General features: G+C 45.8%; 2 protein-coding genes across 3 annotated transcripts in view; both read right to left on the bottom strand.

Annotated features, from left to right (window-relative positions):
• Positions 1 to 25,476, bottom strand: LOC141271855 (uncharacterized). Of its 2 annotated transcripts, none has more exons than XM_073682050.1 (7): positions 25,410 to 25,476; positions 4,494 to 4,644; positions 4,185 to 4,364; positions 3,979 to 4,102; positions 3,832 to 3,929; positions 3,543 to 3,633; positions 1 to 483 (listed from the first exon to the last, which is right to left on the bottom strand). In XM_073682050.1, exons 2-7 carry the CDS (start codon positions 4,569 to 4,571, stop codon positions 293 to 295), a joined length of 762 nt encoding a protein of 253 aa, XP_073538151.1. In that variant the 5' UTR covers positions 4,572 to 4,644; positions 25,410 to 25,476; the 3' UTR covers positions 1 to 292. The 2 variants fall into 2 exon arrangements, with proteins under 2 accessions (XP_073538151.1, XP_073538152.1); XM_073682051.1 differs by lacking the exon at positions 25,410 to 25,476 and adding an exon at positions 22,957 to 23,509.
• The window catches only part of LOC141271404 (uncharacterized), a 106,246-nt gene that overhangs the window by 2,998 nt on the left and 75,980 nt on the right, over positions 1 to 27,268 (bottom strand). Inside the window, exons 13-14 of the mRNA XM_073681490.1 lie at positions 18,770 to 19,426; positions 17,636 to 17,803 (exon numbers count right to left, since the gene is read on the bottom strand). Coding sequence (XP_073537591.1) covers positions 17,636 to 17,803; positions 18,770 to 19,426 — 825 coding nt within the window. The remainder of the gene's footprint in view (positions 1 to 17,635; positions 17,804 to 18,769; positions 19,427 to 27,268) is intronic.

Genomic DNA, 27,268 nt, shown 5'->3' with positions numbered 1-27,268 from the left:
TTGGATGGGGAACATTACTACAAGATGTTTTCCATTATTACTATATGATGCTAATTGTAAGACAATATTACTGTATGTGGCCAATTGGGGGAAATAAAATTGTAAAAAAAATAAAAAATAAAATAAAGCATGAAAAAATATTGGGCACTAAAAATGCTGTTTTATATGTAAACTAAAGTAAACACAAAAAAGTGCACGTTTATTATCGCCACATCCATAACGACCCAAGCCATAAAAACACGGCAAAAATGTTCAAAAGGTGTATACAAAAAAAATGGTATCACTAAAAATGTCACATTGAACAAAGAATGCGGCCCCCCAAATTCAAATTTTTTCCATGTGCGGCCCATATACCCAGCCGAGTTTGAGACCCCTGATCTAGAGTAATGACATTCACTTCAGTTATATCTTGTGTGATATCAAGGTCTTCTGATTTGAAAATTACAGATGTCACTTGTCCCTCTGATCTCCTGGTACAGTCATCTGTCAAGAAAAAATATTATTATTTCTGAATAAAATATACTTACAAATTTATATTTTTCTAACACTTCTAAAATGCCGAAAAAAATAGCAAATTCTGAAAAAATTTTTTAAAAAAAGTTCATAATCCAATAGTAGACCTCAGAGCTTGAACCAGTAGATCATGATGTTTGACCTTTTTTATTTGTTCAGTTTTCCAAATACTAGAATCAATAGGTCATCAAGAAATATTATTTAGGCCAAGATCATACCAACAAAAAATTCTACTCTGATCATAAAAAAACGAAACCCACTTTTATCCATTTCCACATTACAAATCGCTGGAAGACTCTTGAAAAGCAACATGACTTCCATAAACCAATCCAGAAAAATCTGCTCTCCCAAAGTTAAATTTCCCCCTCACTTCTGAGCCTTGCAGTGCGCCCAAACCAGAGTTAGTATTCAAATATTTGGCGGAAAGAATTAACGTAAATATTTATGGTGTGCGAAGCACCATCTGGGCACTATGTGTTGGACACTAAAGTAGCACATTTGCAATTTTCATTCTAAAACATCCACTGCAGGCTAATTTCCAGAAAGTATCTGTGGGTTAAAAATAGTCACCAATGCTATTGAAATCATTGTGAAATTCATGACGTAAAGTCAGGCCATGAAACCAGGGTCTCAAGCCGTGCCAATATTTCTCTGGCAAATATGAATAAATCAGAGCCGTCAACAGGCCGGCTCCAGGTTTTTCTGGGCCCCGGGTGAAAGAGTCTCAGTGGGCCCCTTTAACACATACCACGATTCATGATGCACAGATACCGCAGAGAAATATATATATTTTACAATGCAAAGATTTCACTTCTTACATTACATGAGCGATATCTATTGTAAATTCTACAATAGCTCAGAAACCGGCAAATCGCTCCACTCAGTATACTGGCCCCCATATAACGCTCCATACAGGATACTGGCCCCCATATAACGTTCCATACGGAATACTGGCCCCCATATAATGCTCCATACAAGATACTGGCCCCCATATAACGCTCCATACAGGATACTGGCCCCCATATAACGCTCCATACAGGATACTGGCCCCCATATAACGCTCCATACAGAATACTGGTCCCCATATAACGCTCCATACGGAATACTGGCCCCCATATAATGCTCCATACAGGATACTGGCCCCTATATAACGCTCCATACGGAATACTGGCCCCCATATATAATGCTCCATACAGAATACTGGTCCCCATATAAAACTCCATACAGAATACTGGTCCCCATATATCGCTCCATACGGAATACTGGTCCCCATATAACGCTCCATATGGAATACTGGTCCCCATATATAATGCTCCATACAGCATACTGGTCCCCATATAACGCTCCATACAGAATACTGGCCCCCATATAATGCTCCATACAGAATACTGGCCCCCATATAATGCTCCATACGGAATACTGGCCCCCATATAATGCTCCATATAGAATACTGGCCCCCATATAATGCTCCATACGTAATACTGGCCCCCATATATAATGCTCCATACGGAATACTGGCCCCCATATATAATGCTCCATACAGAATACTGGCCCCCATATAACGCTCCATACGAAATACTGGCCCCCATAGAACGCTACATGCAGAATACTGGTCCCCATATATTGCTCCATACAGAATACTGGCCCCCATAAAACACTCCGTACAGGATACTGGCCCCCATATAATGCTCCATGCAGGCTGTTCCCCCCACATAATGCCCTATGCAGTCTGTTGCCCCCTTATAATGCCCCATGCAGGCTGTTCCCTCCCTTATAATGCCCCATGCAGGATGTCACCCCCCCTCTTTATAATGCCCCATGCAGTCTGTCACACCCCCCATATAATGCCCCATGCAGGATGTCACCCCCCTCTTTATAATGCCCCATGCAGGATGTCAACCCCCCTCTTTATAATGCCCCATGCAGGATGTCACCCCCCTCATTATAATGCCCCATGCAGGATGTCACCTCCCCATATAATGCCCCATGCAGGCTGTCACCTCCCCATATTATGCCCCATGAAGGCTGTCACCTCCCCATATGCCCCATGCCTCCATACATTAAAAAAAAAAATCCAATACTCACCTCACCACTCCTCACCTGCTGCCGCTGCTCAGGTCCAGACTCCAGTGTCACCGGCGTCTTCCCGCTCTGCGCTGCCTGTGACGACTCAGGAGAGGGCGCGGTGGAAAGAAGTCACCGCGCCCTCTGACCTGAAACGTCACAGGCAGCGCAGAGCTGGAAGACAGCGGATCTGCGGAGGCACGGGGAGAGGTAAGTATCCGGCTGCCGGGGCCCTGAGCAAGCAGGGGAGAAGAGCGGGCGCTGACACCGCTCTCCTCCACCCATAGCCCGGCAGGGAGCACGACCAACCGCAAGTGGGCCCCCCTGCCTGCTCAGGGCCCCGGCACTTGCCCGGGTGCTGGCGCCGGCCCTGGCCGTCAACCACGCACAACTTAGAGAAATGCTTGAGATGAATGATTCATAGGCATAACCATTTTTTTCTAGTTGATAGTGAACCTCTTTGAAGTTAGTCCGTTTTTTGTTCACAAAACCTGCAAACTCAGGATAAAGAGTAACTCTGCTGATATTGTACAGAAATTCACATTTGCCCCTCACTGCATATGGAATGAAGTCTCCATCAGAAAACCAAAGTTTAGCCAAAAAGACTGAACTTGGTCTTGTAGGGACCATATGAGAACATTCAGCAGCACAGAAGAGAAGGTAGATTCATCCAATGAGATATCAGGGTTCTAGGAAGGCAACAGCATCATTAGCCTCTGCTTTCTTTTAGAGGCCCATCATATACATAATATCTTTCTAATGTACGCTGTCATTTTACTTTGCAGTTTAGAGATCTGGGCAGAATGTAATGGGGACATTTTGAGGTTGAAGAGCATGTGGTGGTCTACCAGAAGAATTGTTACCACTTAATTGTGATACGATGGGAGTACAAATCCAAAAAAGCAGCCACAGCCAGGGAATGAGAAAGATCTGTGACTCCTGTGTATTCAGTGGTTACTACTCACCTGGGCGGTTATCTGTAGGAATCTCCTCTTGACTCTGCTCATCACCCCTCACATATGTCTTTGTAGTATTAATATGGGTCAGAGCTTCATTCTGAAACAAATAATGTAAAAATCACAGACAGACGGAGAAGTCACATCTATGATCAGCTCTAATCCTGCCATCTCCACAATTCTCATTCCACAAGTATAATACATAGAATACTGGTGGATAAAACAAGACTGAGAATAAGACCTTCACAGCCGTCTACACATCATAGTGGAGATCACATGACCCCTTCTCTTCATCTACCTGATGATCCTGAGGAACATTGGGATTTTCTTGTTCACAGTCCTGTGGAAGAAGAGGACGGGGACATCTCTCTGGTGTTGTCTTCTTACTGGATAGAACTGGAGGAAACACATACAGGGACTGAATTCATTTAGTCCTGTCTATTACCTGGTGATGTGAGGGGCTGGGGAACCTCCATCATCACGTCCTTGTACAGATCTTTGTGTCCTTCTAAATACTCCCACTCCTCCATGGAGAAATAGACGGTGACATCCTGACACCTTATAGGAACCTGACACATACAATGATACCGTCATCCCCCGATCCCTTCATAGCATTACTGTATAATGTCCCAGCATTCCCAGCAGTGTCACCTCTCCAGTCAGCAACTCAATCATCTTGTAGGTGAGTTCTAGGATCTTCTGGTCATTGATGTCCTCATGTATCAGGGGGTGAGGTGGAGGCCCTGTGATTGGACTCAGGGGTCTTCCCCATCCCTCAGACACAGGGGCCTGACAGTGCTCACTAGGGGTCTTCTTCACTACTGTGTAATCCTGGTTATGAAGAGACACATTTATAAATCTCACTACAGACATTTCCAGAGTCCTCACCTCTCCAGTTCTGTCAATCTGTTATTCCCATAGATAAGAATGATGTAATGTGACATCATCAGAATCTCTCACCTCTCCAGTAAGCCGGAAGAGGATCTCTAGGGTGAGGGGCAATATCCTCTCCGCCATCTTATCCCTGTCCCTATCCATCCTTGAAGGGTCAATCAGGAAAATTCTCTTATATAGAAAAACCTACACTGAGAGGATCCGATTTTGTAGGGACCTGAAGGGGAAAAAGAGGAGCCGATGTAACATCATGAAGAATCCTGTGTAATAACACAATTACTGGAGCTAATAAGAGGACACATTGGAGAAAATGTAATCAAGATTTTGTATTTATCGTTCATTGGAAAATTATTTTGCTATTAGGCTAAGTACCCATGATGCAGAAATGCAGCGGATTTTACATGCGTTTTTTCTGCCAGGTAGAAGCGTAAGTGAAGAGCTTTAAATATGCGATTTCACATGCAGGTTGTCAAGCGCTTTCCAAGCGATTTTAGCATCACTTGGAAAGTGCTTGACAACTTGGTCACACTATATAAATACATGCAACTGGCATGGATTTAAACATAGTAAACATAGTAAACATAGTTAGTAAAGCCGAATAAAGACTTGCGTCCATCAAGTTCGACCTGTTAGTTCTGTAATTGCTAAAGTTGATCCAGAGGAGGGCAAAAACCCCAAATGATTTAGCCAATCTTCACCTGAGGAAAAATTCCCTCCCGACTCTGAAACCAGCAGTCAGAATAAATCCCTGTATCAACCTACTATTTTATTTTATTTTTAAGTATATGCAGAAATCTGCCTGGTATCTAGAAATGCATCCAGTCCCCGCTTGAACTGGTTTAGTGAATCCGACATTACCGTCTCCTCACTCAGTGAATTCCATATTCTCACTGCTCTTACCATAAAGAACCCCTTCCTATGCTGGTGCTGGAACCTTTTCTCTTCCAGTCTTAGTGAATGCCCTCTTGTTACCGTAATATCCCTCCTTTTGAACAAATCCCGGGCAAGGTCTCTATACTGTCCCCTAACATATTTGTACACATTTATTATGTCCCCCCTCAACCTTCTCTTTTCCAGGCTGAATAGTCCTAGTTTTGCCAACCTCTCTGGGTATTGCAGTCCCTCCATTCCCCTTATTAATTTTGTTGCCCTCCTTTGTACCTTTTCAAGCTCGTTTATATCCTTTCTATATATTGGGGCCCATAACTGAGCACAGTATTCCAAGTGTGGCCTGACCAGTGCTTTGTACAGTGGAAGAACAATGTTCTCATCCTTTGCAGCTATACCTCTTCTGATACATCCCATTACCCTGTTTGCCCTTACAGCAGCGGCCTGACTTTGGGCACTCCAATTTAGTTTGCTATCAATCAAGATGCCCAAGTCCTTCTCCATCTCTGAATTCCCCAATGATTTCCCATTCAGTGAGTACTGGTGACTTCCATTTTTCCTTCCCATATGTATAACCTTACATTTTTCCTCGTTAAACCTCATTTGCCATTTAATGCTCCACCTACCCAGCTTATCCAAATCCCTCTGTAGGTCTGCACTGTCCTCTTTTGTATTAATTTTTTTACATAACTTTGTGTCATCTGCAAATATTGATATTTTACTATTTATCCCGTTGACTATGTCGTTAATAAAGATATTAAATAACATTGGGCCTAGTACAGACCCCTGTGGTACCCCACTAGTGACGCTTACCCAATCTGAGTATATTCCATTTATAACCACCCTCTGCCTTCTATCCTTTAGCCAGTTAGCTACCCACTTGCAGACATTTTCCCCCAGCCCCATCATTCTCATTTTGTATACCAACCTATTATGTGGCACGCTATCGAACGCTTTTGAGAAGTCGAGATACACGACATCCACTGGTTCCCCCTGATCTACTCGAGAGCTAACCTCCTCGTAGAAGTCAATCAGGTTTGTTTGGCAGGAGCGATTCCTCATGAATCCATGTTGGTTCGGGGTTAATAGATTATTAGCATCAAGATGCTCCATGATTGCCTCATTAATAAAGCCTTCAAAAATTTTGCCCACAACGGACGTCAGACTCACCGGCCGATAGTTTCCGGCGTCACTTTTCGCTCCCTTTTTGAATATTGGCACTACATTCGCCTGTCGCCAATCAAGTGGTACAGACCCAGTCTCAACAGAGTCCTTAAATATAAGATATAAGGGTCTGTCTATCACATTACTTAGTTCCCTTAGTACCCGTGGGTGTATGCCATCAGGTCCTGGTGATTTGTTTATTTTAATGTTACTGAGGCGTTTCTGTACCCCAGCTTGGGTTAGATTTGTCATACTTAGTGGAGGATTAAGTTTGTCACTTCTCATTTCGCCTGTTAGTTCTTTTTCCTTTGTGAAAGTTGACGAAAAAAATTTATTTAATAGATTAGCTTTATCCTCATCTTTCTCTATGATTTTGCCTTCCTCACTTTTTATCGGTCCAATATTATTCGATTTAATCCTTTTACTATTTATATACGTAAAGAACAGTTTGGGATTTGATCTACTTTCCCTAGCAATACGTTTCTCTGTTTCCTCTTTTGCTATTTTTATTTGTTTTTTGCAGGTTCTCGTTTTTTCCTTGTAACACATTAGTGCCTCCTTGCTGTTTTCCTGTTTTAATCTCTTGAATGCCTCTTTTTTGCTATTTAACGCCCCTTTTACGTTCTTGTTCAACCATATTGGTTTCCTCTTATTTCTGGCCCTTTTATTCCCATACGGTATATACCTCTCGCACTGAGTATTCAGAATTCTTTTGAAGGTTTCCCATTTACTATTCGTATTTCCTTGATTAAGAACTTTGTCCCAGTCTATAAGTTGAAGGTTTTCTATCAGCTGATCAAACTTCGCCCTCCTAAAGTTTAATGTTTTAGTTGTTCCCTTATTGATAACCCTACTGAAGGGCATTTTGAAATTGATAATATTATGATCACTATTACCTAGGTGCCCCCCTATCTGTACCTCAGTTATTCTATCAGGCCTATTAGTCAATATTAAGTCCAACACGGCCTTCCCTCTCGTTGGTTCCTGCACTAGTTGGGAGAGATAATTATCCTTGATATTTGTCAAGAACCTTTTTCCTTTCTGCGATCTACAGGTTTCTGTTTCCCAGTCAATATCCGGGTAGTTGAAGTCCCCCATTACAATCACCTCATTATGTTTTGCTACTTTGTCTATTTGTCCTAATAGCAGTTTCTCATTCTCCTCTGTTATATTGGGTGGCTTATAGCAGACCCCCAGTAATATTTTATTATTATTTTTTGCCCCCTCTATCTCTACCCACATGGACTCGACCCCCTCTTCTCCCTCTCCTATATCTTCCCTTAGTCTGGGCTTTAGACGTGACTTTACATATAAGCAGACTCCTCCGCCCTTCCCCTGTTTCCGGTCCCTTCTAAATAAACTATAATCTAATAAATTTACCGCCCAGTCGTAGCTATCGTCTAGCCAAGTCTCTGTTATACCTACGATGTCATACCTCTCCTCCGATATAAGCGCCTGCAGCTCATCCGCCTTATTGGTCAGGCTTCTTGCGTTGGTCAGCATGCAAGATAAAACTTTGGGGTTATTTAGCATCCTATTCTTCTCTAACGATCTAACTGTACTATCCCCACCCCCCTCTCCACCCTCATTATATTCACTTCTCCCCTTCCCCCTTGCTTGCCTCACATCCCACCTATTTCCTTGGTTTCCCCCCCCCCCGTCTCTAGTTTAAAAACTCCTCCAACCTATTAGCCATCTTCTTCCCCAGCACCGCTGCACCCTCCCCATTGAGGTGCAGCCCGTCCCTACGGTAGAGCCTGTAGCCGACAGCGAAGTCGGCCCAGTTCTCCATGAACCCAAACCCTTCTGCCTTGCACCAACTCTTTAGCCACTTATTCACCTCCCTAACCTCCCGTTGGCGCTCCTGTGTGGCTCGCGGGATTGGTAGTATTTCTGAGAAAACTACCTTGGAGGTCCTTGCCCTAAGCTTCCTACCTAGATCCCTGAAATCATTTTTAAGGACCCTCCATCTACCACTCACTTTGTCATTGGTGCCAATGTGGACCATGACCGCTGGGTCTTCGCCAGCCCCACCCAGTAACCTGTCAACCCGATCCGCGATGTGCCGGACTCGAGCGCCAGGAAGGCAGCACACCGTTCGGCGATCCCGGTCTTTGTGACAGATTGCCCTGTCTGTCCCCCTAATAATAGAGTCACCCACTACCAGGACCTGTCTAGCCTGCCCTACACTTCCCCCCTCCCCCTCATTACTGGAGCATACACTCCCCCGGCGGTCAGAGGATCTGTCGTGCTCCAATAATGCCGGTTCTGAACCAGCCTTCCTATACTTCTTCCCTCTATCCCTTCTAACTGTTATCCAGCTCCCTGCCTGTTCAGCCTGCGCTTCCCCACTAAGCTCCACCCCCAGTGTTGACCCATTGAGTGTCTGCTCGGTGAGCAGCAAACTCCGTTCCATGTTGTCGATGCTCCTCAGTACCGCTATCTGAGCACTTAGATCCAGGATTTGGGCTTCCAAGTGCACGATATGCTCACATCTCTCGCAGCAGTATGGATCCCTGAGCGGTAGCTCAGGGAATGCATACATTGCGCAAGATGTACACTGCACGGCTCCGGCCAACATGGACGTCATTCTAAATATGGGGATACAGTCAGTATATATGTACAAGTACAAAACACAATTATTTATATATAGGTGTATGGACGGGGATCAATTAGGGATGTGCAAGTGTATCGATTAGATATCGGCGCGGGATCAGTTAAGTATGGACGGGGGATCAATTAAGTATCAATTAAGTATGGACGGGGGATCAGCTGAGTGGGTCAGGTGGATTAATTAAGTATGGACGGTGTGTCAATTAACTATGGACTGGGATCAATAAGTATGAACTGGGGAAATAATTAATTGTGGACTAGGGAATCAATCAATTAATTATGGACAGGGGGTTTAATTAAATAGGATGGGGGGTAAAGCAAATAAATAGGTATGGACGGTGGGTCAATTAACTAAGGACTGGGGATCAATAAGTATCAATAATATCAATAAATATGGACTGGGGAAATAATTAATTGTGGTCTGGGGAATCAATCAATTAATTATGGACAGGGGTTAATTAAATATGGTGGGGGATAAGGCAAATAGATAGGGACTGGGGATGAGTAAAAGTGGACAAGGGGAATCTATTAAATAGGACAAGGGGGATCACTCAATTATGGGCTGGGGGGGTCAATCATTTAAATGTGGTCAGGGGGATCACTTTAATATGGACGGGGGGTGGTCGGGGATCAATTAAATGAGGACGGGGGGTCAATTTAATGTGGTCAGAGGGATCAGTTAAATATGGACGGGGGTGTTCAGGGGAATCAATTTAAATATGGACGGGGGTGATCAATTAAATATGGACGGGGGGGTAATCAATTAAATATGGACTAGGGAATACAATACAATTACAATACAGTACAGTACAAACTTGGGTTCAGTAGGGCCGCTTATCGTGGCCTCCTGCCCCTCACTCACCTCCTCTAGGGACGCTGCACGCTATCACAGCGCGCTTGTCCCTCCGGTCGCCTCTTACCGGTCCTCCTGATCACCTCCTGGTCACCACCACCTGGCACCCTCCGCTGGCCGGCACTGCACGCTGCCACAGCGCTCTCTTGCGCTCGTCCCTCCGGTCGCCTCCTACTGGTCCTCCCGGTCCGCTCAGTCACCTCCACCTGGCTCTCCTCCCTTCCCAGGAGCTCTCTCCACACACAGCACAACTCTTGCAGCACACGGCAGGCTCCGCCTCCACCACTTCCTGTCAGGCCTCCAATTTATATTGTGTGACCAACTTATGCGGCTTTAAATGCAGCATCAATAGTAAAAAAAAAAATTAAGACGTAAAAAATCAAAAACATTATACTTACCTCTCCGGCAGCCCCCGGTCTCCTTCTCCAGTGGCGTCCTCTGTCTTCAGCGTCGCGCGGAGTTCTGAAAAGACCTGCGTTAACCTCATTTAGTCAGCTGACAGGTCAGCGGTCGCATGATCATCACATGACTAAATTATGTAAGCGAAGGTCCTTTCAGAACACCGCGAGACGCCGACGACAGAGGACGCCACCGGACAGGAGACCGGGGGGCCACCGGAGAGGCAAGTATAATGTTTTTGTTTTTTTTTTAAATTCTTTCTTTTACTAATGGTACCCGGCTCGGATGAGAGTCTCCTCTTCTCCAGACCCGGGTACCATCCGCGCATTGAACCGCATAACATCCGCATGCATACATGTGGATTTTATGCGGTTCAATGCAAGTCAATGGCGGCGATTTCGCCGAGTTTACGCACAAGAAATGGTTGTGTTGCGGATTTTTCCACAATGATAACCTGCAGCACATGCGGATTATCATTGGGAAACATGGCAGACAATGCGTTTTTTCGGCGGAAATGCAGCCGCAGAAACGCATTAAATCCGCATTGTGGGCACACAGCCTAAATATGTCTTTTGTAGTATAGAAAAGCTTTGATTCCGAACTTAAAAAATTACCTGCAGTTCTTTACATGCGTTTTTTTTTAAGCTCCACATAGAAGCCTCTAGAGCAGGGGTGCACAACTCCAGTTCTCAAGGGCCACCAGCAGTGCATGTTTTCAGGATTTCCTTACCATTGCACAGGTATTGGAATCATCATCTCTGCAGGTGATTAAATTATCACCTATGTAAAACTAAGGAAATCCTGAAAACATGCACTGATGGTGGCCCTTGAGCACTGGAGATTTGCACCCCTGCTCTAGAAAAAAAAAAGCACCAAAACCGCACAGTTCGTCTTTAGACTACAGCAGGAGCAGTTTTCATGAAATCACATCCACTTTGCTTGGACAGTTCAACACAACAGAATTTCTATGCAGAAAAAGTGACTGGGCCTCAGTGTTACATTTTTTATGGGTTTAATAGATAAAAAATATCAATGCCACCATTTTTTACACCATTTACCGATTGGTGTTGTGCAGGCGGTCATTACGATTTTAGGGACACCAAATATGTCCTTTTTATTTGCTGATCAGTGAGGTTTATTATTTTTTTAAAAAAGCGCAGTACAAAAGACATTTATGTAATTGTTATTCATTATTTTTTTAGTAATTTTATGTGAAGAAAAAAAAAATCTCTTTTATTCTCCCTCTAGAATACAGAGAGATAAAAATACACTGCCATATACAATGTACTGTATCTCTATGTCTCAGTATAATCTGCCTGTGTGGTTAGTGACTGCAATACAGATCAAGTATACAAAATTCTCCCAGTGACATCACAGAGCCTGTGGCTTTAACTCATGTCTGCAATTATAGAGGCTGTCGGTTCAAGTCCTGGGAGACTCAAAAAAAAAAAAAAAAAAGAGAAAATGACTATGTTGTAATTGATTTTCATTATTTTCAATAGTCTTATAGGAACAAAAATATCTTACTTTTTCTCCGCCTGTTGAATACAAATAATTATAAATATACATAGAGATAAATCGTATATACTAGTGTAACACTGCACAACAATGATTTTGCTATTGAGAGAAAAACACGTGATTTAGGCTGTGTGCCCATGATGCGTTTTTTAAGCGTTTCCGCAGCGGCAAAAAGGCTGCAGAAACGCTTAAAAAACGCATGGTAGAAGGCCTGTCATGTTCCCCAATGATAATCCGCATGTGCTGTGCACATGCTGCGGAAATTTCCGCTGCGGATTATCATTGCGGAAAAAAACGCAGCATTACCAATTATTTTGCGGAAGTGCTGTGTTTTCGCCGCCATTGACTTGCATTAGAACGCGCCAATTCTGCAAGACTGCATCTGTACTTGCGTAATTGGCACGTTCTAATGTGCGGATGGTACCCGGGTGTAGAGGAGAGGAGAGTCTCATCCACACCCAGGTACCATTAAAAAGCTGTAAAAAAAGGAATAAAATAAAAAATAAATATATACTTACCTTCTGGCGGCCCGCGCTGCGCTCCTCCTTGCTTTCCGGCACTTCGCGATGGAATGAAGGACCTGCGCTGACGTCAGAGTCATGTGACGGGTCACTCGACGTCGGCAGGTCCTTCAATCCACCAAAGCCGGCAGCCGGGACGGTGAAGCAAGACAGCGCGGGCCATCGGAGGATAAGTACACATTTATTTTTTTATTTTTTTACATTCTCTCGGTCACACTATATAAATCCATGCCGTTTGCATGGATTTATATAGTGTGACCAAGTTGACAAGCACTTTCCAAGTGATGCTAAAATCGCTTGGAAAGCGCTCGTCAACCCGCATGCGGAAATGCAAGTGAAGAACGCTTCACTTAAGCATGTCCCTGGTAGGAAAACGCAGGTACAATCCGCATGCGTTTTTTTTCTGCCAGGGAGATGCAGAAACGCTCAGGAAAAAATCCTGAGCATTTCTGCATCGTGGGTACATAGCCTTATACTAAATTGAAAGCGCCGATTCCAAATGCGAACTCCAAATTTGCCTGACATGTCTAGATTTTAAGTGATTACAAGTGAATCAGCTTTGCACGTATATTAATGCATTAAATATTAGAAACATTTTAACAGACATGTTCAGCAGGGCTGTGGAGTCGGAGTCCATTTTGATGGAGTCAGAGTCGGTATAAAATGGACCGACTCCGAAAATATATAATAAATTGAGTACAGTAGTTCAATGCAGCTTGTGGGGATTATTTTTTCATAAGAATTTGGGAAAGTTATGAAATGTCCTATAAATGTCTGTCCTATTCCTGATCTAAGGGTCTAGACTTTTAGCTGAGATTAATCTGTGCTACAGTAAATTTATCACTTAAACATGAGCCATGTATGAGGGAGTCAGAGTCGTGGAGTCGGTGTCATGGAAATTGAGGAGTCAGAGTCGGAGGTTTGGCTTACCAACTCCACAGCCCTGATGTTCAGACCTGTCCAGATGTGCTCAGACAGGTTTATCAGCTGATGTCACCAGTCAGTATATAAGGCAAGCTTGACAGAATTCAATAAAGTGATCTGTTATAGTGCAATCAGTTTTAAAACTTAAGATGGATACAAGCAAATGAGTTAATCCAGACAATTTCTGCTACACATGTGGCATATATACTACTTATGATTAGCGCAAGAATCTTACAAAGCGAGTGTATCTTGCTTACAAGTATTACTTTGGCTGTCAAATTGGAGATCAAGAGAAAAGCTGGGCACCTCATATTTGTTGCACTGTCTGTTATTCTGGGCTAACGCACTGGTTGAATGGTAGAAGGAAAGGAATAGCTTTTGCAGTGAAGATGGTTTGGAGCGAGCAGACAAATCACCATCCAGACTGTTATTTTTGCATGACTAAAATCGCTGGATATTCAAAGAGAAACAAGTCACAAATTGTGTATCCGGACTGTGAGCCTGCTCGTAAACCAGTACCACATGATGTAAAAAATCCAGTGACTGCCCCTTCCTCAACAGGAACGGCAATTGAAACTGATAGTTCTGATCCTGATGAAGGAGATGTTGATGGGCATGATGTTTTCCCTGATCCAGAACAACCGGAAGGTTAGCCGCACTTGTACAGCCAATCAGATTTAGATGATCTGGTAAGAGATCTGTCATTATCTAAAGAAATGTTAGAACTATATTACTACAATGACAATATTAGAAACACCCTGGACCAAGTAGCACCCCTCCCCCTCATAACCTGCAAACACAGAGTAACACAGCCCTGGCTCACATCGCAAACCCGATTTCTCCAGCAATGCTCTAGGAGTACCGAATGCCTATGGAGGAAAACTCGCACACTAGAGAACTTTATCTACTATAAATTTATATTAAAAACCTATAACTCTGCCCTTCACCTCGCCAAACAGACCTACTTCACCACCCTGATCTCCTCGCTATCTAAGAACTCAAAAAAACTCTTCAACACCTTTCACTCCCGCCTCAGTCCAAAAGCGCAGGCCTCTATCACAGACATTTGTGCTGATGATCTGGCCTCCTACTTTACAGAGAAAATATCCGTCAGGAAATCAGCTCTCAGCCACCAAGTGCCTTGACTCCCTTTACTCCCAACATTTGTCTCCAGGCGCCTCTCTTCCTCTTGTCCTAATACATGCACTACTGACCCCATTCCCTCACACCTACTCCAGTCTCTCTCCAGTCGTCACTACTCACCTAACTAAAATCTTCAATCTCACCCTCTCTTCTGCTATCTTCCTATCCTCCTTCAAACACTATATCATTACTACATTATTAAAAATATAGGAATTAATCCTACCGTTAATTACGTTTCCAGGAGTCCATCATAACGACACGACAGGAGTTAAGTCCTCTGTTCCTCTAGGGACAGGAAACACATGAGAGGTTGAAAGCCCCCCCCATCACAGCCTAAGTGTTTGTACTAATCATTTAAACCAGGATGGATGCAACTCTATTTTATTATACACATATACCAATGTTACATTCACATTAGTGTCAAGAGCAGGGGAGGGAAACATGGTGCCGTTATGATGGACTCCTGGAAAAGTAATTAACGGTAGGAATAATTCCTATTTTACCTGTACGTCCATCATAACGGCACGACAGGAGACATACCAAATCAAAAAATGGAACATTTAGGGCGGGACTACAGCCTGAAGGACTTTACGGCCATAGGCTAATTGTTGACTGGACAATACATCCAATTTATAATGTTTACTGAATGTTGATATACTAGACCAGGTTGCTGCCTGGCAGATTTGGCCTACTGAAGCTCCCGCTTTCTCCGCCTAAGAAGCGGAGATTGCTTGAGTGGAATGAGCTTTAAGAGAAATTGGGGGATCCTTCCCCTCTGATTCATATGCAAGGACGATAGTCCTTGTCAACCACATTGCTAGAGTCGGCTAAGAAGCTTTCTGGAATTTAATCACACCTGAGAATTGCAGAAAAAGGTTTGAGTCTCTCCTCCAGGGGGCTGTGACTTCTATATACCGAATAATTGCCCTCCTGACGTCCAAGGTATGGAAGGATTTTTCCTTTTCATTTTTGGGAGACTGGCAGAAAGACGGCAGTATTATTTCTTGATTCAGGTTCGTACTAGACACCACCTTAGGGTGAAAGGAGGGATCCAGTTTAAGAACCAATCTGTCCTCCAGAATCTTAAGGTATGGGTCTAGAACTGAGAGAGCCTGGATCTCGCCTACCCGTTTCGCTGTAGTAACTGCAACAAGAAAGGCTGATTTCATAGAAAGCAGGTCTACTGATGTTTCTTCTAGCGGTTCAAAGGGAGACTTACATAAAGCTCTCAACACCAGGTTCAGATCCCACAGCGGTACTAGACTCCTTATCGTGGGTCTTAACCCTAGAACGCATGACCATAAAAATGGGTATTTTCAAAACAGAGTTGTTATACCTAAAATGCCTGTAACATAAAATAAATGAACAACTTGAAATGACAAACAACTATATACCTGAGGAATACCTAGAGTTTCAAAATTCTAACTAAAGTAATCTTGCAGAAAATAGAAAACAATTAACAGGGCGGGCCTGCGAGGCCCAGGTATGCGTTCTAGGGTTAAATGAGAAATTGCTTTTATGAACCTTGATATCCATGGGTGGTCTAGTAAGGAGTAGTCCAAAAAAGCACTTAGGGCCGAGATATGAACTTTTAACGTATTTGGCCTCAGACCCTTATCAAACCCCTCTTGGAGGAAATCCAGTATCTTTGGAATATTGGGGCGAGACAAATTTCCCACAGACTGACCTGCAAAGCTACAGAACTGTTTCCAGATCCTAGAATAGATGGCTGACGTTACTGGTTTCCTACAGGCTTGTAGAGTTGTAATTACTCGATGAGAAAGGCCTTTAGAGGCTAGGATCCACCTCTCAGGTTCCATGCTGTCAGTTGGAGGAATTGGATGTTCGGATGTAACAAGGGACCCAGCAATAGAAGATCTTTCCTGGCTGGGAGTCTGAATGGGAGATCCACCGACATCCGGTGTAGCAGAGGGAACCAGCTCTTTTTGGGCCAGTAAGGCGCGATCAGAATAAGAGCTCCCCTCTCCTGTTGGATTTTCCTTAGTACTCTTGAGATGAGAGGGACTGGAGGAAAAGCGTACACCAGTTTTGTTCCCCATGATTGAGAAAGGGCACCTATTCCTTCTGGGCTGTCGGCTGGGTCCAAGAAAAAAAAGCGCTGCAGCTTCCTGTTTTTTCTTGTCGCGAACAGATCTATGAAAGGGATGCCCCATCGTTGAATGATTTGATGAAACACATCTGAATTCAGCTCCCAATCTGAGGGACCAACTCTTGCTCTGCTGAGAAAATCTGCTACCACATTTTCGGACCCCCTTAGATGAATAGCCGATATTGAAAGAACATTTCTTTCCGCCCAGTGGAAAATTCTTGCCGCCAAGGATTGTAACCATTTCCCTCTTGGACCTCCTTGTCGACGAAGAAAAGAGATGGTGGTGCTGTTGTCTGAGAAAACTTTTACATGATTTCCTCTGAGCAAATGTTGACATATTTGAAGAGTTTCCCAGACCGCCTTTAGCTCCCTGAAATTTGACGACCTGTGTTGTATCTCTTTGGGCCACATCCCTTGTAGATATCTGTTTCCTATGCTTGCTCCCCAGCCTTTTTGGCTGGCATCCGTATGGATTTGGATTGAAGGAAGAAGGATCCAGTCTACTCAATTTTCTAAGTTTGAAGGGTCTGTCCACCAGGAAAGGGAGTTTTTTTTAGCTCTCTTGACAGTCTCATTTTCTTGTCTAATCCCGACGGTCGTCTGTTCCAAGCTGACAGGATCGATTTCTGTAACGGTCTTGTGCCTATTTCACGCTCGGAATGCATGAGGTCATCAATCCTAAGATCCGCATGGCGTATCTGATTGAGGTAGTCTTCCGTTTCTTGAAGTTGTAAATTTCCAGTTTTATTTTTTCTCTTTTCTCCTGGGGCAAGGAGGACTTCTGAAGACTGGAATCTAAAAGTACCCCTAGAAATACTTTTGTAGTACTTGGATGGAGGCTTGATTTTTCCCAATTGATGTTCCACCCCAAATATTCCAGGGTTTTGACCGTATGATCTTGTTGACTGAGAAGAAGAGACTCTGACTCTGCCACCAACAATATATCGTCCAGGTAAGGGATGATTACAATCCCCTGTGTTCTTAAGAAGGCCGCTATTTCTGTCATAAACTTTGTGAATATTTGGGGGGCCAAGGATAGACCGAAGGGTAGGTAAGTGAATTGAAAGTGGTGTACTGTGTCCTCTTGCTCTAGAGCAAACCTTAGGTATTGCTGGTGACTTGGGTGAATTGGAACATGGTAATATGCATCCTTGAGGTCTAGGGTGCACATTACCGATCCCTTCTCTATCAATGGAATGCTGGTTTTTATAGTTTCCATTTTGAACCTTTTGTATTCCACGCACTGGTTTAGGGGCTTGAGGTTTATAACCGTACGGCGTTTGCCTGAGGGTTTTAACACCGAGAAGAAGGAGGAATAATGGCCTAAATCTTGCTCTGAAGGGGGGACCTGTTTTACCACGTGTAGGGATTGAAGGACTAATATATCCTGCCACAGACTTCTGAGATCTACTGGGGAGCGAGGACGAGTGATTTGGAAACGACGAGGGGGAGTATGGGAGAAGTCTATTTTGTAACCTTCCCCTAAGGAACGTAGGATCCATTGATTTTTTTAATGGACGCCCACTTGTCCTGAAAGAAACGAAGCCTGCCCCCTACTCCAAAGGCGTCATGGTCTAGCTGGGGCTCCAGAGGCGACCTGATCTGCTCTGTCCTTTCCTCCCTTCCTGTAAGACCATCTCCCCGTCTTACCCTTACCCCTGTAATCACGTTTAGGGGATCGACGGGTTCCACGAAAGGGCCGGTATCTTTTAACCCTATCCTCAGGAAACCCTTTTTTCTTGTTGGACGCGCTTTCTAGGATCTCGTCCAACACTAGACCAAAGACCCGGGTACCCGAAAAAGGAATTGAGCACAACTTATTTTTTGAGTGGCTATCACCCGACCACATTTTTAGCCATATTGCCCGTCTAGCGGTATTAGATAGTACAGTATATCTAGCTGCGAACCTGACCGATTCGGCTGAGGCATGAGCCATGAATTGTGTTGCCAGTTTTAACATAGGAAGAGAGTCTGATAGCATTTCTACAGGGGAGTCGGACCTAATTTGATCTGACAGATCGTCCAACCAGAGGCACATGGATCTTGCCACTGAAGTGGCAGCAATATTAGATTTGATTATGGCTGCTGAGGCTTCCCAACTTCTCTTGAGCATGCTCTCCGCCTTCCTATCCATTGCGTCTTTGAGCTAAGACGAATCTTCAAAGGGGATGGACGTTTTCTTAGCCACTTTCGCTATTGGGACATCTACCTTAGGGATTTCCTCCCAAAGTTTGATGTCCTCCGGATTGAAAGGAAGACGGGATTTAAAGTCTCTTGGCACAAAGAGTCTTTTTTCCACTTCTTCCCATTCCTCCATAATCATCGCTTTTAGATGCTCATTTACTGGGAACACTCTATTCCTCTGAGTCCTTAGACCCGTGAAAATTTTATCTTGTCTGGAGTGGGAGACCTGAGTGTCTTCCAAGTTCATAGTATGTCTAACGGATTTCAATAGCTCATCCGTATGTTCTGCAGAGAAGACATATTTTTTTCTCTCTTGTGAGGGTAACTGTGAGAAGCGATCCTCATCCTCTTCCAGACTGTGCTCTGATGCTGAGTCTAAATATTCCCTTTCCTCAGACAACTCTTCCATCTCCCACCTGGATCTTTTCTGAAGAGGAGAGGGTGGAACTATTTGGGGTGAAGGCTGCGAATGGGAAGGTATAAGGCTCGAGACTGATATCTGGACCTCCTCACGGATCATAGATCTCATGTCTGTCAAAATGGAAGCTTTTTCTTCTTTTAAAACTTCAGCTATACATTCTTTACACAGCCTCTTTTTATGTGAGTCCTGAAGCTTAGTGTTACAGGATACATATCTTTTGGATTTTTTGGAGGACGGTCCGGACCTCTGAGCTCCCCTATCCTAATTCAGAAAAAAGGGGACACAGGAGATTGCTAATAAAAGACCTTTCCTGGATTACAGGGTTCAATTATCCAGGCAAGGGCCTGAGACTATACTCACACTGCCCAGGGACTCTGAAGGGGCTTCTGACTGTGTAGGATTGGATTCCATGGTGTCAGAGTGTGTGTGGCTGAGGTGTACACTTTTATAGGGTACAACCTGATCAAGGTTGGTAGCCACGCCCCAACGATAACCGCCATTCCTAATGTGCCCTAGAGGCTCACCACCGCCTCGGGGCACCTATGGTCTGGGTGCCAGAAGTCCCGTCTCCCGGCGCCGGAAGGAGAAGCCCATGTGGCGTGCGTTCCCCAAAGCGGATGTCCGCTTTCCTGACTCCGCTTCGCGGCCGGAAGTCTCAGCTCCCATACACAGCGCTCGGCGTGCGTTCCACCCTGGAACGCACAGCGGCCCAAAGCGGGTGTCCGCTTTCCTGACTCCGCCTCCCGGCCGGAAGTCTCGTCACCCGTACACAGCGCTCCTCCGTGGAGCGCACGCCGGCCCTTCATAACAACGCCGGCGGGTCAGTGCAAAGCTCAGTGCCCCCTGTCCGAGGGATACAGCAGCAAACGGCGGTTTTCAGGCTGAGGGACCCCCGCAGTGGGGTATCAGCATAGAGCCTCTGGACCGAAGGAAGGGGAGAGTTTTCAGACCCCCCCGATCCCCCTGGCTCTCAGGTAACTTCAATCTTCAGAGAACCTCTCCATAGCGTCCTGTCCTGCTAGGGACAGAAAAAACACTGAGGGTGTGATGAGAGGGGGGGCTTTTAACCTCTTATGTGTTTCCTGTCCCTAGAGGAATAGAGGACTTAACTCCTGTCGTGCCGTTATGATGGACGTACTGGTAAAAACCCTCTCTTCACCCATCCTGCACAAATAACTACAGACCATTCTCCAATCTCCGCCTAATCTCTAAACTCCTTGAGCGCCTGGTCTACTTCTGCCTTACCCGTTACCTTTCCACTCACTCTCTTCTAGATCCATCACAGTCTGGCTTCCGCCCCCTACATTCTTTTGAAACTGCACTCAAAGTGACCAATGACCTTTCGACAGCTAAACGTAATGGCGACTACTCTCTGCTCATTTTTCTTGACCTCTCTGCAGCTTTCGACACTGTTGACCACCATTTCCTACTCTCTATGCTCCACTCAATCGGCATAAAGGACACTACTCTCTCCTGGTTCTCTTCCTATTTTTCTAACCACTCCTTCAGTGCATCATGTGCTGGCTCCACTTCTCCTCTTCCTCTCACTTTTTATATCCCTTGGGGTTGGGGTTGTATCCCTTGGCCGTCTTCTCGCTCTGCACGGACCCAAGTGGACAGATCATCAGCAAATTTGACTTTCAGTACCATGTTTATGCTGATGACACGCAACTATATACTTAATCCCCTGACCTTAACCCCGCTGTACTACAGAATACCAGTGACTGTCTGTCCGCAGTTTCCAACATCATGTCCGCTCTCTATCTGAAACTCAACCTTTCCAACATTGAACTTCTTCTGATCCCGCCATCTACTTACCTCCTTAAATCTGACATCTCCCTCTCTGTGTATGGCACCACAATAACACCTAGGCAGCAGGCTCGCTGTCTGGGTGTTATGTTTGACACCAATCTTTCCTTCACCTCCTATATACAATCTCTTGCCCACTCTTGTCAGTTGCACCTGAAGAACATCTCTAGATTCCACCCCTTACTCACCATGGAAACAACAAAAACTCTCACTGTTGCCCTGATCCACTCCCACCTTGACTACTATAATTTACTATTAATTGGCCTGCCTCTCACTCGACTTTCCCCTCTCCAGTCTATCCTTAACGCAGCAGCCAGCGTCTTCTATCTGGCTAATCGTTACTCAGACGCTTCCACTCTGTGCCAGTCATTGAACTCACTGACCATACATTATTTATTTATTTTACTCACTTTTATAGCGCCATTAATTCCACTGCAGTTTACAGACATTATGGGCACTGTCCCCATGGGGGCTCACGATCTAAATTCCCTATCAGTATATCTTTGGAGTGTGGGAGAAAACTGGAGAATCCGGAGGAAATCCACGCAAACATGGGGAGAACATACAAACTCCTTGCAGATGTGGTCCTTGGTGGAATTTGAACCCAGGACTCCAGCGCTGCAGTGCTAACCACTGAGCCACCGTGCTGCCCATACATTATTAGATCCAATTTAAATTGCTTGTTCTCATCCACAAAGCTCTCCACAGTGCGGCACACCCCTACATCTCCTTCCCCATTTCTGTTTATAGGCCTACCAGTTCTCTACTCTCCGCAAGCAACTTTCGACTGACATCCGCGCTAATCTGTACCTCCCACTCCCGGCACCAAAAACTTCTCCCGAGTTGCACCAACTCTCTGGAATGCTCTACCCCAAGCAATTAAGACTAACCACAACTTACATAGTTTTAGACGCTCCCTAAAAACACATCTAATCTAAGTCCTTTTATGTATAACCCATTCACTATTTCTCTAAACATAATTCTCCATCAAACTCCACCGCACCCAAAACCACTACAAATATTGGCTGGTGACTAGCTCATGCAGCCTTTCTCTATCCCGAGTTTCGTCAAGGTGACGATACAGCCTATAATCTTAAAAAGCCAGATGTTTAGATTTGTTAATCCAAGAGAACTACACTATTATCTTTGTGTTGACTTGTAAGTGTATGAGTATTTATGTGGCTGGTCAAGAACAGACCAGTATTTGTATACCCCTGATTTTTGTCTCCTCTTTAATTCTGAAACAATGATGTTTATTTAAAGAGACCCCTACTATACCAACTATGTAAATAGATTAGCTCAAACAATGATAGCTGAGCCATGTGAGTAATGCCCTCCCTACACCCTTACCTGTGAATGTGTACTTGCAAGTACAGCTGTAACTATTTTAAGGGACATGTGCTTCTGTAGCAGTGAGACTTGAAACAGAGATTGAAAAGAGACTTTACAAGCAGGGTTGTGGAGTCGGAGTCAGAGCCCATTTTGGTGGAGTCTGAGTCGGTATAAAATGGACCGACTCCGACAATATATAATAAATTGGGTACAGTAGTTCAATGCAGCTTGTGGGGAATATTTTTTCATAAGAATTTGGGAAAGTTATTAAATGTCCTATAAATATCTCTCCTATTACTGATCTAAGGATCTAAACTTTTAGCTGAGATTAATCTGTACTACAGTAAATTTATCACTTAAACATGAGTAATGTAGGAGGGACTCGGGAGTCGGTGTCGCGGAAATTGAGGACTCGGGAGGTTTGGCTTACCGACTCTACAGCCCTGTTTACAAGGAGAATCAAAGGTCAGACTCTCTTAACACCATCAGCTTGGTAGGATGGCTTTACCCAAACAGACACAGATTTGGATTCTACATGATTCTAGCTTAAGGGTATATAGCCCTGACTGGAAAGATGCGGATCTGCTCCATTGACCATCAGAGAGACCATGGATACATTTGGGGAGACCAGGTTGGGACGATGAACTCACCTGGCCCCATGGATATGTTGTTTGGGGTTGCTAGGTGGGACCCTCCAGTCGCCTGTAACCCATGGGTGGGCACATTCGGAGAAGCCAGATTGGGACCTGCCAGTCATCTGGCCCCATGGAATCTCTCAGAGAGGCCAGGGTGGGACCTGGCCTTGTTCCTCGATGGACTGCTAGCTTCCTAAGCTTGTCGCTACCTTCTCTCTGTGTGGGCCCGCCAGAAGAGGGGGGGCCACTGGTTGAGGTGGTTGGCCCTTAAAGTCCCAAAGTCGCAGTTGTTCTATTCCAGGCAGGCAGAGCGGAAGGGTGAGGACTGTGTAATGTTGTACCATCTTGGGTATTTGCTGGGGCTGTTCCATGTGTTTATTGTCCGTTTTGTGGTTCAATAAAGTATTGCCGCGCTGTTTTACCCTCACCCTGTGTTGTCTGAGTAGTATAATGCCCACGGAAGACCGCAGGTCTTCACAGCTTCTATGGAGTTAATTTTCAAAATTGTCAAATACTCAGAACATTAATGGAAAATTTGTGCTGACCTGAAAATGGTAGCACTGTTGCTTGACCTACAGTTAGGGTACACAAAGCATGTGTTTCTTGTGCCTATGGAACAGTCGTGATGACCGCAATCATTACAAAATGAGACAGTAGCCTCTCACAGTCAAGAACATAGTTGGTCAGTGCAATGTACAACACAAATCACTGTCTGATGCACTTCAAGTTTATCTTCCACCACTTCACATTAAACTTGGTTTAATAAAAATTTTTGTAGTTGCAATTGATCGTGATGGAAATGGTTTCCAGTAGTTGAAGAAGTTTAGCACACTGAAAACTGAGGCTAACATTAAAGGCAAAATCAACAAAGTAATGCATGATGACACGTTCAAAACAAAACTCAACTCTCTGGAACTTGTACCTTGGAATGCATTTGTACTAGTAGTGCAGAACTTTCTTGGGAACAGACAAGCTGAAAACTATGCTGAATTAGCAGACTACATGCTTAAAGAATATGAACAACTTGGCTGCCAAATGTCATTGAAAATGCATTTCTTACATTCCCATCTCGACTTTTTTCCACCCAATTCGGAACACGTAAGTGACGAACATGGATAAAGCTTCCATAAAGATATTTCTCAACGGAGAACAGATATCAAGGCCACTGGAATCCCAACGTGATGGAGGACTATTGCTGGTTTTTGCAACGGCACATATATGACCACTTACAAGCGTAAAAGCAGATGCCTGAAGCACTTTTAACAGTACTGGACCTCGATCAAGTCAGACTTTTAAACTGGAATACGAGACTTAAAATGTTGTTATTCAATTACATTTTCATATACCGTTTACTACGAAAACTTTGATGGAGATCTGGCAATAGGAGTAATGCTGTGTGCCCACAATGCATTTTTGAAGCGTTTCCGCAGCAGCAAAAACGCTGCAGAAACGCTTAAAAAACGCATAGTAGAAGGCCTGCCATGTTCTCCAATGATAATGCGCATGTGCTGTGCACATGCTGCGGAAATTTCCGCTGCGGATTATCATTGCAGAAAAAAACGCAGCACTACCAATTATTTTGCGGAAGTGCTGCGTTTTCGCCGCCATTGACTTGCAGTAGAATGCATGGATTATGCATCACTGTATATGTAGATGTGCAATCCACGCGTTCCAATGTGCGGATGATACCCAGGTCTAGAGGAGAGGAGACTCTCCTCCGGACCCGGGTACCATAGAAACTGTAAAAAAAAGAATAAAATAAAAAATATTATATTTACCTTCTGACGGCCCCCGGTGTGCTCCTCCTCCCTTGCCGGCAGATCGCGATGGACTGGAGGACCTGCGCTGACGTCATAGTCATGTTACGGGTCACGCGACGCTGATGTCGGCAGGTCCTTCAGTGTACCGCGATCTGCCGGCAGCCAGGACGGAACGAAGCAAGACTGCGGGGGCCATCGGAAGGTAAGTATAGATTTATTTTTTATTTTTAACAATTCTCTTACGGTCACACTATATAAATCCATGCCGTTTACATGGATTTATATAGTGTGACCAAGTTGACAAGCACTTTCCAAGTGATGCTAAAATCTCTTGGAAAGCGTTTGATAACCCGCATGCAGAAATGCAAGTGAAGAACGCTCAGGAAAAAATCCGGAGCATTTCTGCATCGTGGGCACATAGCGTTACTGTACGGAGCGGGGCAGTGTGTGTACAAAGGGTACTGATCTAGAGATAATAGAAGAGCGGCCGTCTGTCTTCTAGTGCTCAAATATATGTGAGTAGAAACTGGTCAGTTACATAATATGGAGTCGAAAATGGCGACAAAATACAACTCATCCTGTAATAACCTGATACAGAGGAAAGAGAAAGGTCACAGCACTAGGAATAAGGGAGGCAGAGGTCACAATAGTCTCAGCACTGAGGGGGTTAATGCCCCCTGCGCCCAGTAATGGGGGATCTCCACATACCTACACCTGCAGAGCCGCCACCACATATATGGCTGCTCTGTGCGCACAGGACCTGTGATGAGGTCACAGGAGGGGAGGAGTCAGGGGTCACATGATCAGGGGCCTCAGTGGATGCAGGACTCTGCTGTGCTGGTTGTCATGGTGCTGGATGAGGTGGAGGTTATGTGTGGGGTCAGGAGGGGTTTACAGTGTGGATGTAGCAGAGCCGCGTGTGTACGAGGTGAGCGGAGCGGAGCCGCGCGTGTACGAGGTGTACGGAGCAGAGCCGCGTGTGTACGAGGTGTACGGAGCAGAGCCGCGTGTGTACGAGGTGTACGGAGCGGAGCTGCGCGTGTACGAGGTGTAGGGAGCGGAGCCACGCGTGTACGAGGTGTACGGAGCGGAGCCGCGTGTGTACGAGGCGTACGGAGCAGAGCCGCGTGTGTACGAGGTGTGCGGAGCAGAGCCGGGTGTGTACGAGGTGTACGGAGCGGAGCCGTGCGTGTACGAGGTGTACGGAGCGGAGCCGTGCGTGTACGAGGTGTACGGAGCAGAGCCGTGTGTGTACGAGGTGTACGGAGCAGAGCCGCGTGTGTACGAGGCGTACGGAGCAGAGCCGCGTGTGTACGAGGTGTGCGGAGCAGAGCCGGGTGTGTACGAGGTGTGCGGAGCGGAGCCGCGCGTGTACGAGGTGTACGGAGCGGAGCCGCGCGTGTACGAGGCGTACGGAGCAGAGCCGTGTGTGTACGAGGTGTACGGAGCGGAGCAGTGTGTATACGAGGAGTACGGAGCGGAGCCGCGCGTGTACGAGGTGTACGGAGCGGAGCCGCGTGTGTACGAGGTGTACGGAGCGGAGCCGCGTGTGTACGAGGTGTACGGAGCGGAGCAGTGTGTATACGAGGAGTACGGAGCGGAGCCGCGCGTGTACGAGGTGTACGGAGCGGAGCCGCGCGTGTACGAGGTGTACGGAGCGGAGCCGCGTGTGTACGAGGTGTACGGAGCGGAGCCGCGTGTGTACGAGGTGTACGGAGCGGAGCCGCGTGTGTACGAGGTGTACGGAGCGGAGCCGCGTGTGTACGAGGTGTACGGAGCGGAGCCGCGTGTGTACGAGGTGTACGGAGCGGAGCCGCGTGTGTACGAGGTGTACGGAGCGGAGCCGCGTGTGTACGAGGTGTACGGAGCAGAGCCGCGTGTGTACGAGGTGTACGGAGCAGAGCCGCGTGTGTACGAGGTGTACGGAGCAGAGCCGCGTGTGTACGAGGTGTACGGAGCAGAGCCGCGTGTGTACGAGGTGTACGGAGCAGAGCCGCGTGTGTACGAGGTGTACGGAGCAGAGCCGCGTGTGTACGAGGTGTACGGAGCAGAGCCGCGTGTGTACGAGGTGTACGGAGCAGAGCCGCGTGTGTACGAGGTGTACGGAGCAGAGCCGCGTGTGTACGAGGTGTACGGAGCAGAGCCGCGTGTGTACGAGGTGTACGGAGCAGAGCCGCGTGTGTACGAGGTGTACGGAGCAGAGCCGCGTGTGTACGAGGTGTACGGAGCAGAGCCGCGTGTGTACGAGGTGTACGGAGCGGAGCCGCGTGTGTACGAGGTGTACGGAGCGGAGCCGCGTGTGTACGAGGTGTACGGAGCGGAGCCGCGTGTGTACGAGGTGTACGGAGCGGAGCCGCGTGTGTACGAGGTGTACGGAGCGGAGCCGCGTGTGTACGAGGTGTACGGAGCGGAGCCGCGTGTGTACGAGGTGTACGGAGCGGAGCCGCGCGTGTACGAGGTGTACGGAGCGGAGCCGCGCGTGTACGAGGTGTACGGAGCGGAGCCGCGCGTTTACGAGGTGTACGGAGCAGAGCCGCGCGTGTACGAGGCGTACGGAGCAGAGCCGC

The sequence above is a fragment of the Phyllobates terribilis genome, unplaced genomic scaffold (assembly GCF_046119375.1).
Source record: "Phyllobates terribilis strain yellow unplaced genomic scaffold, ASM4611937v1 Scaffold_5__5_contigs__length_657084704, whole genome shotgun sequence".
NCBI classification, from domain to species: domain Eukaryota; kingdom Metazoa; phylum Chordata; class Amphibia; order Anura; family Dendrobatidae; genus Phyllobates; species Phyllobates terribilis.
Note: the sequence above shows the minus strand (reverse complement) of the source record. Positions and strands in the feature narration are given on the sequence as shown.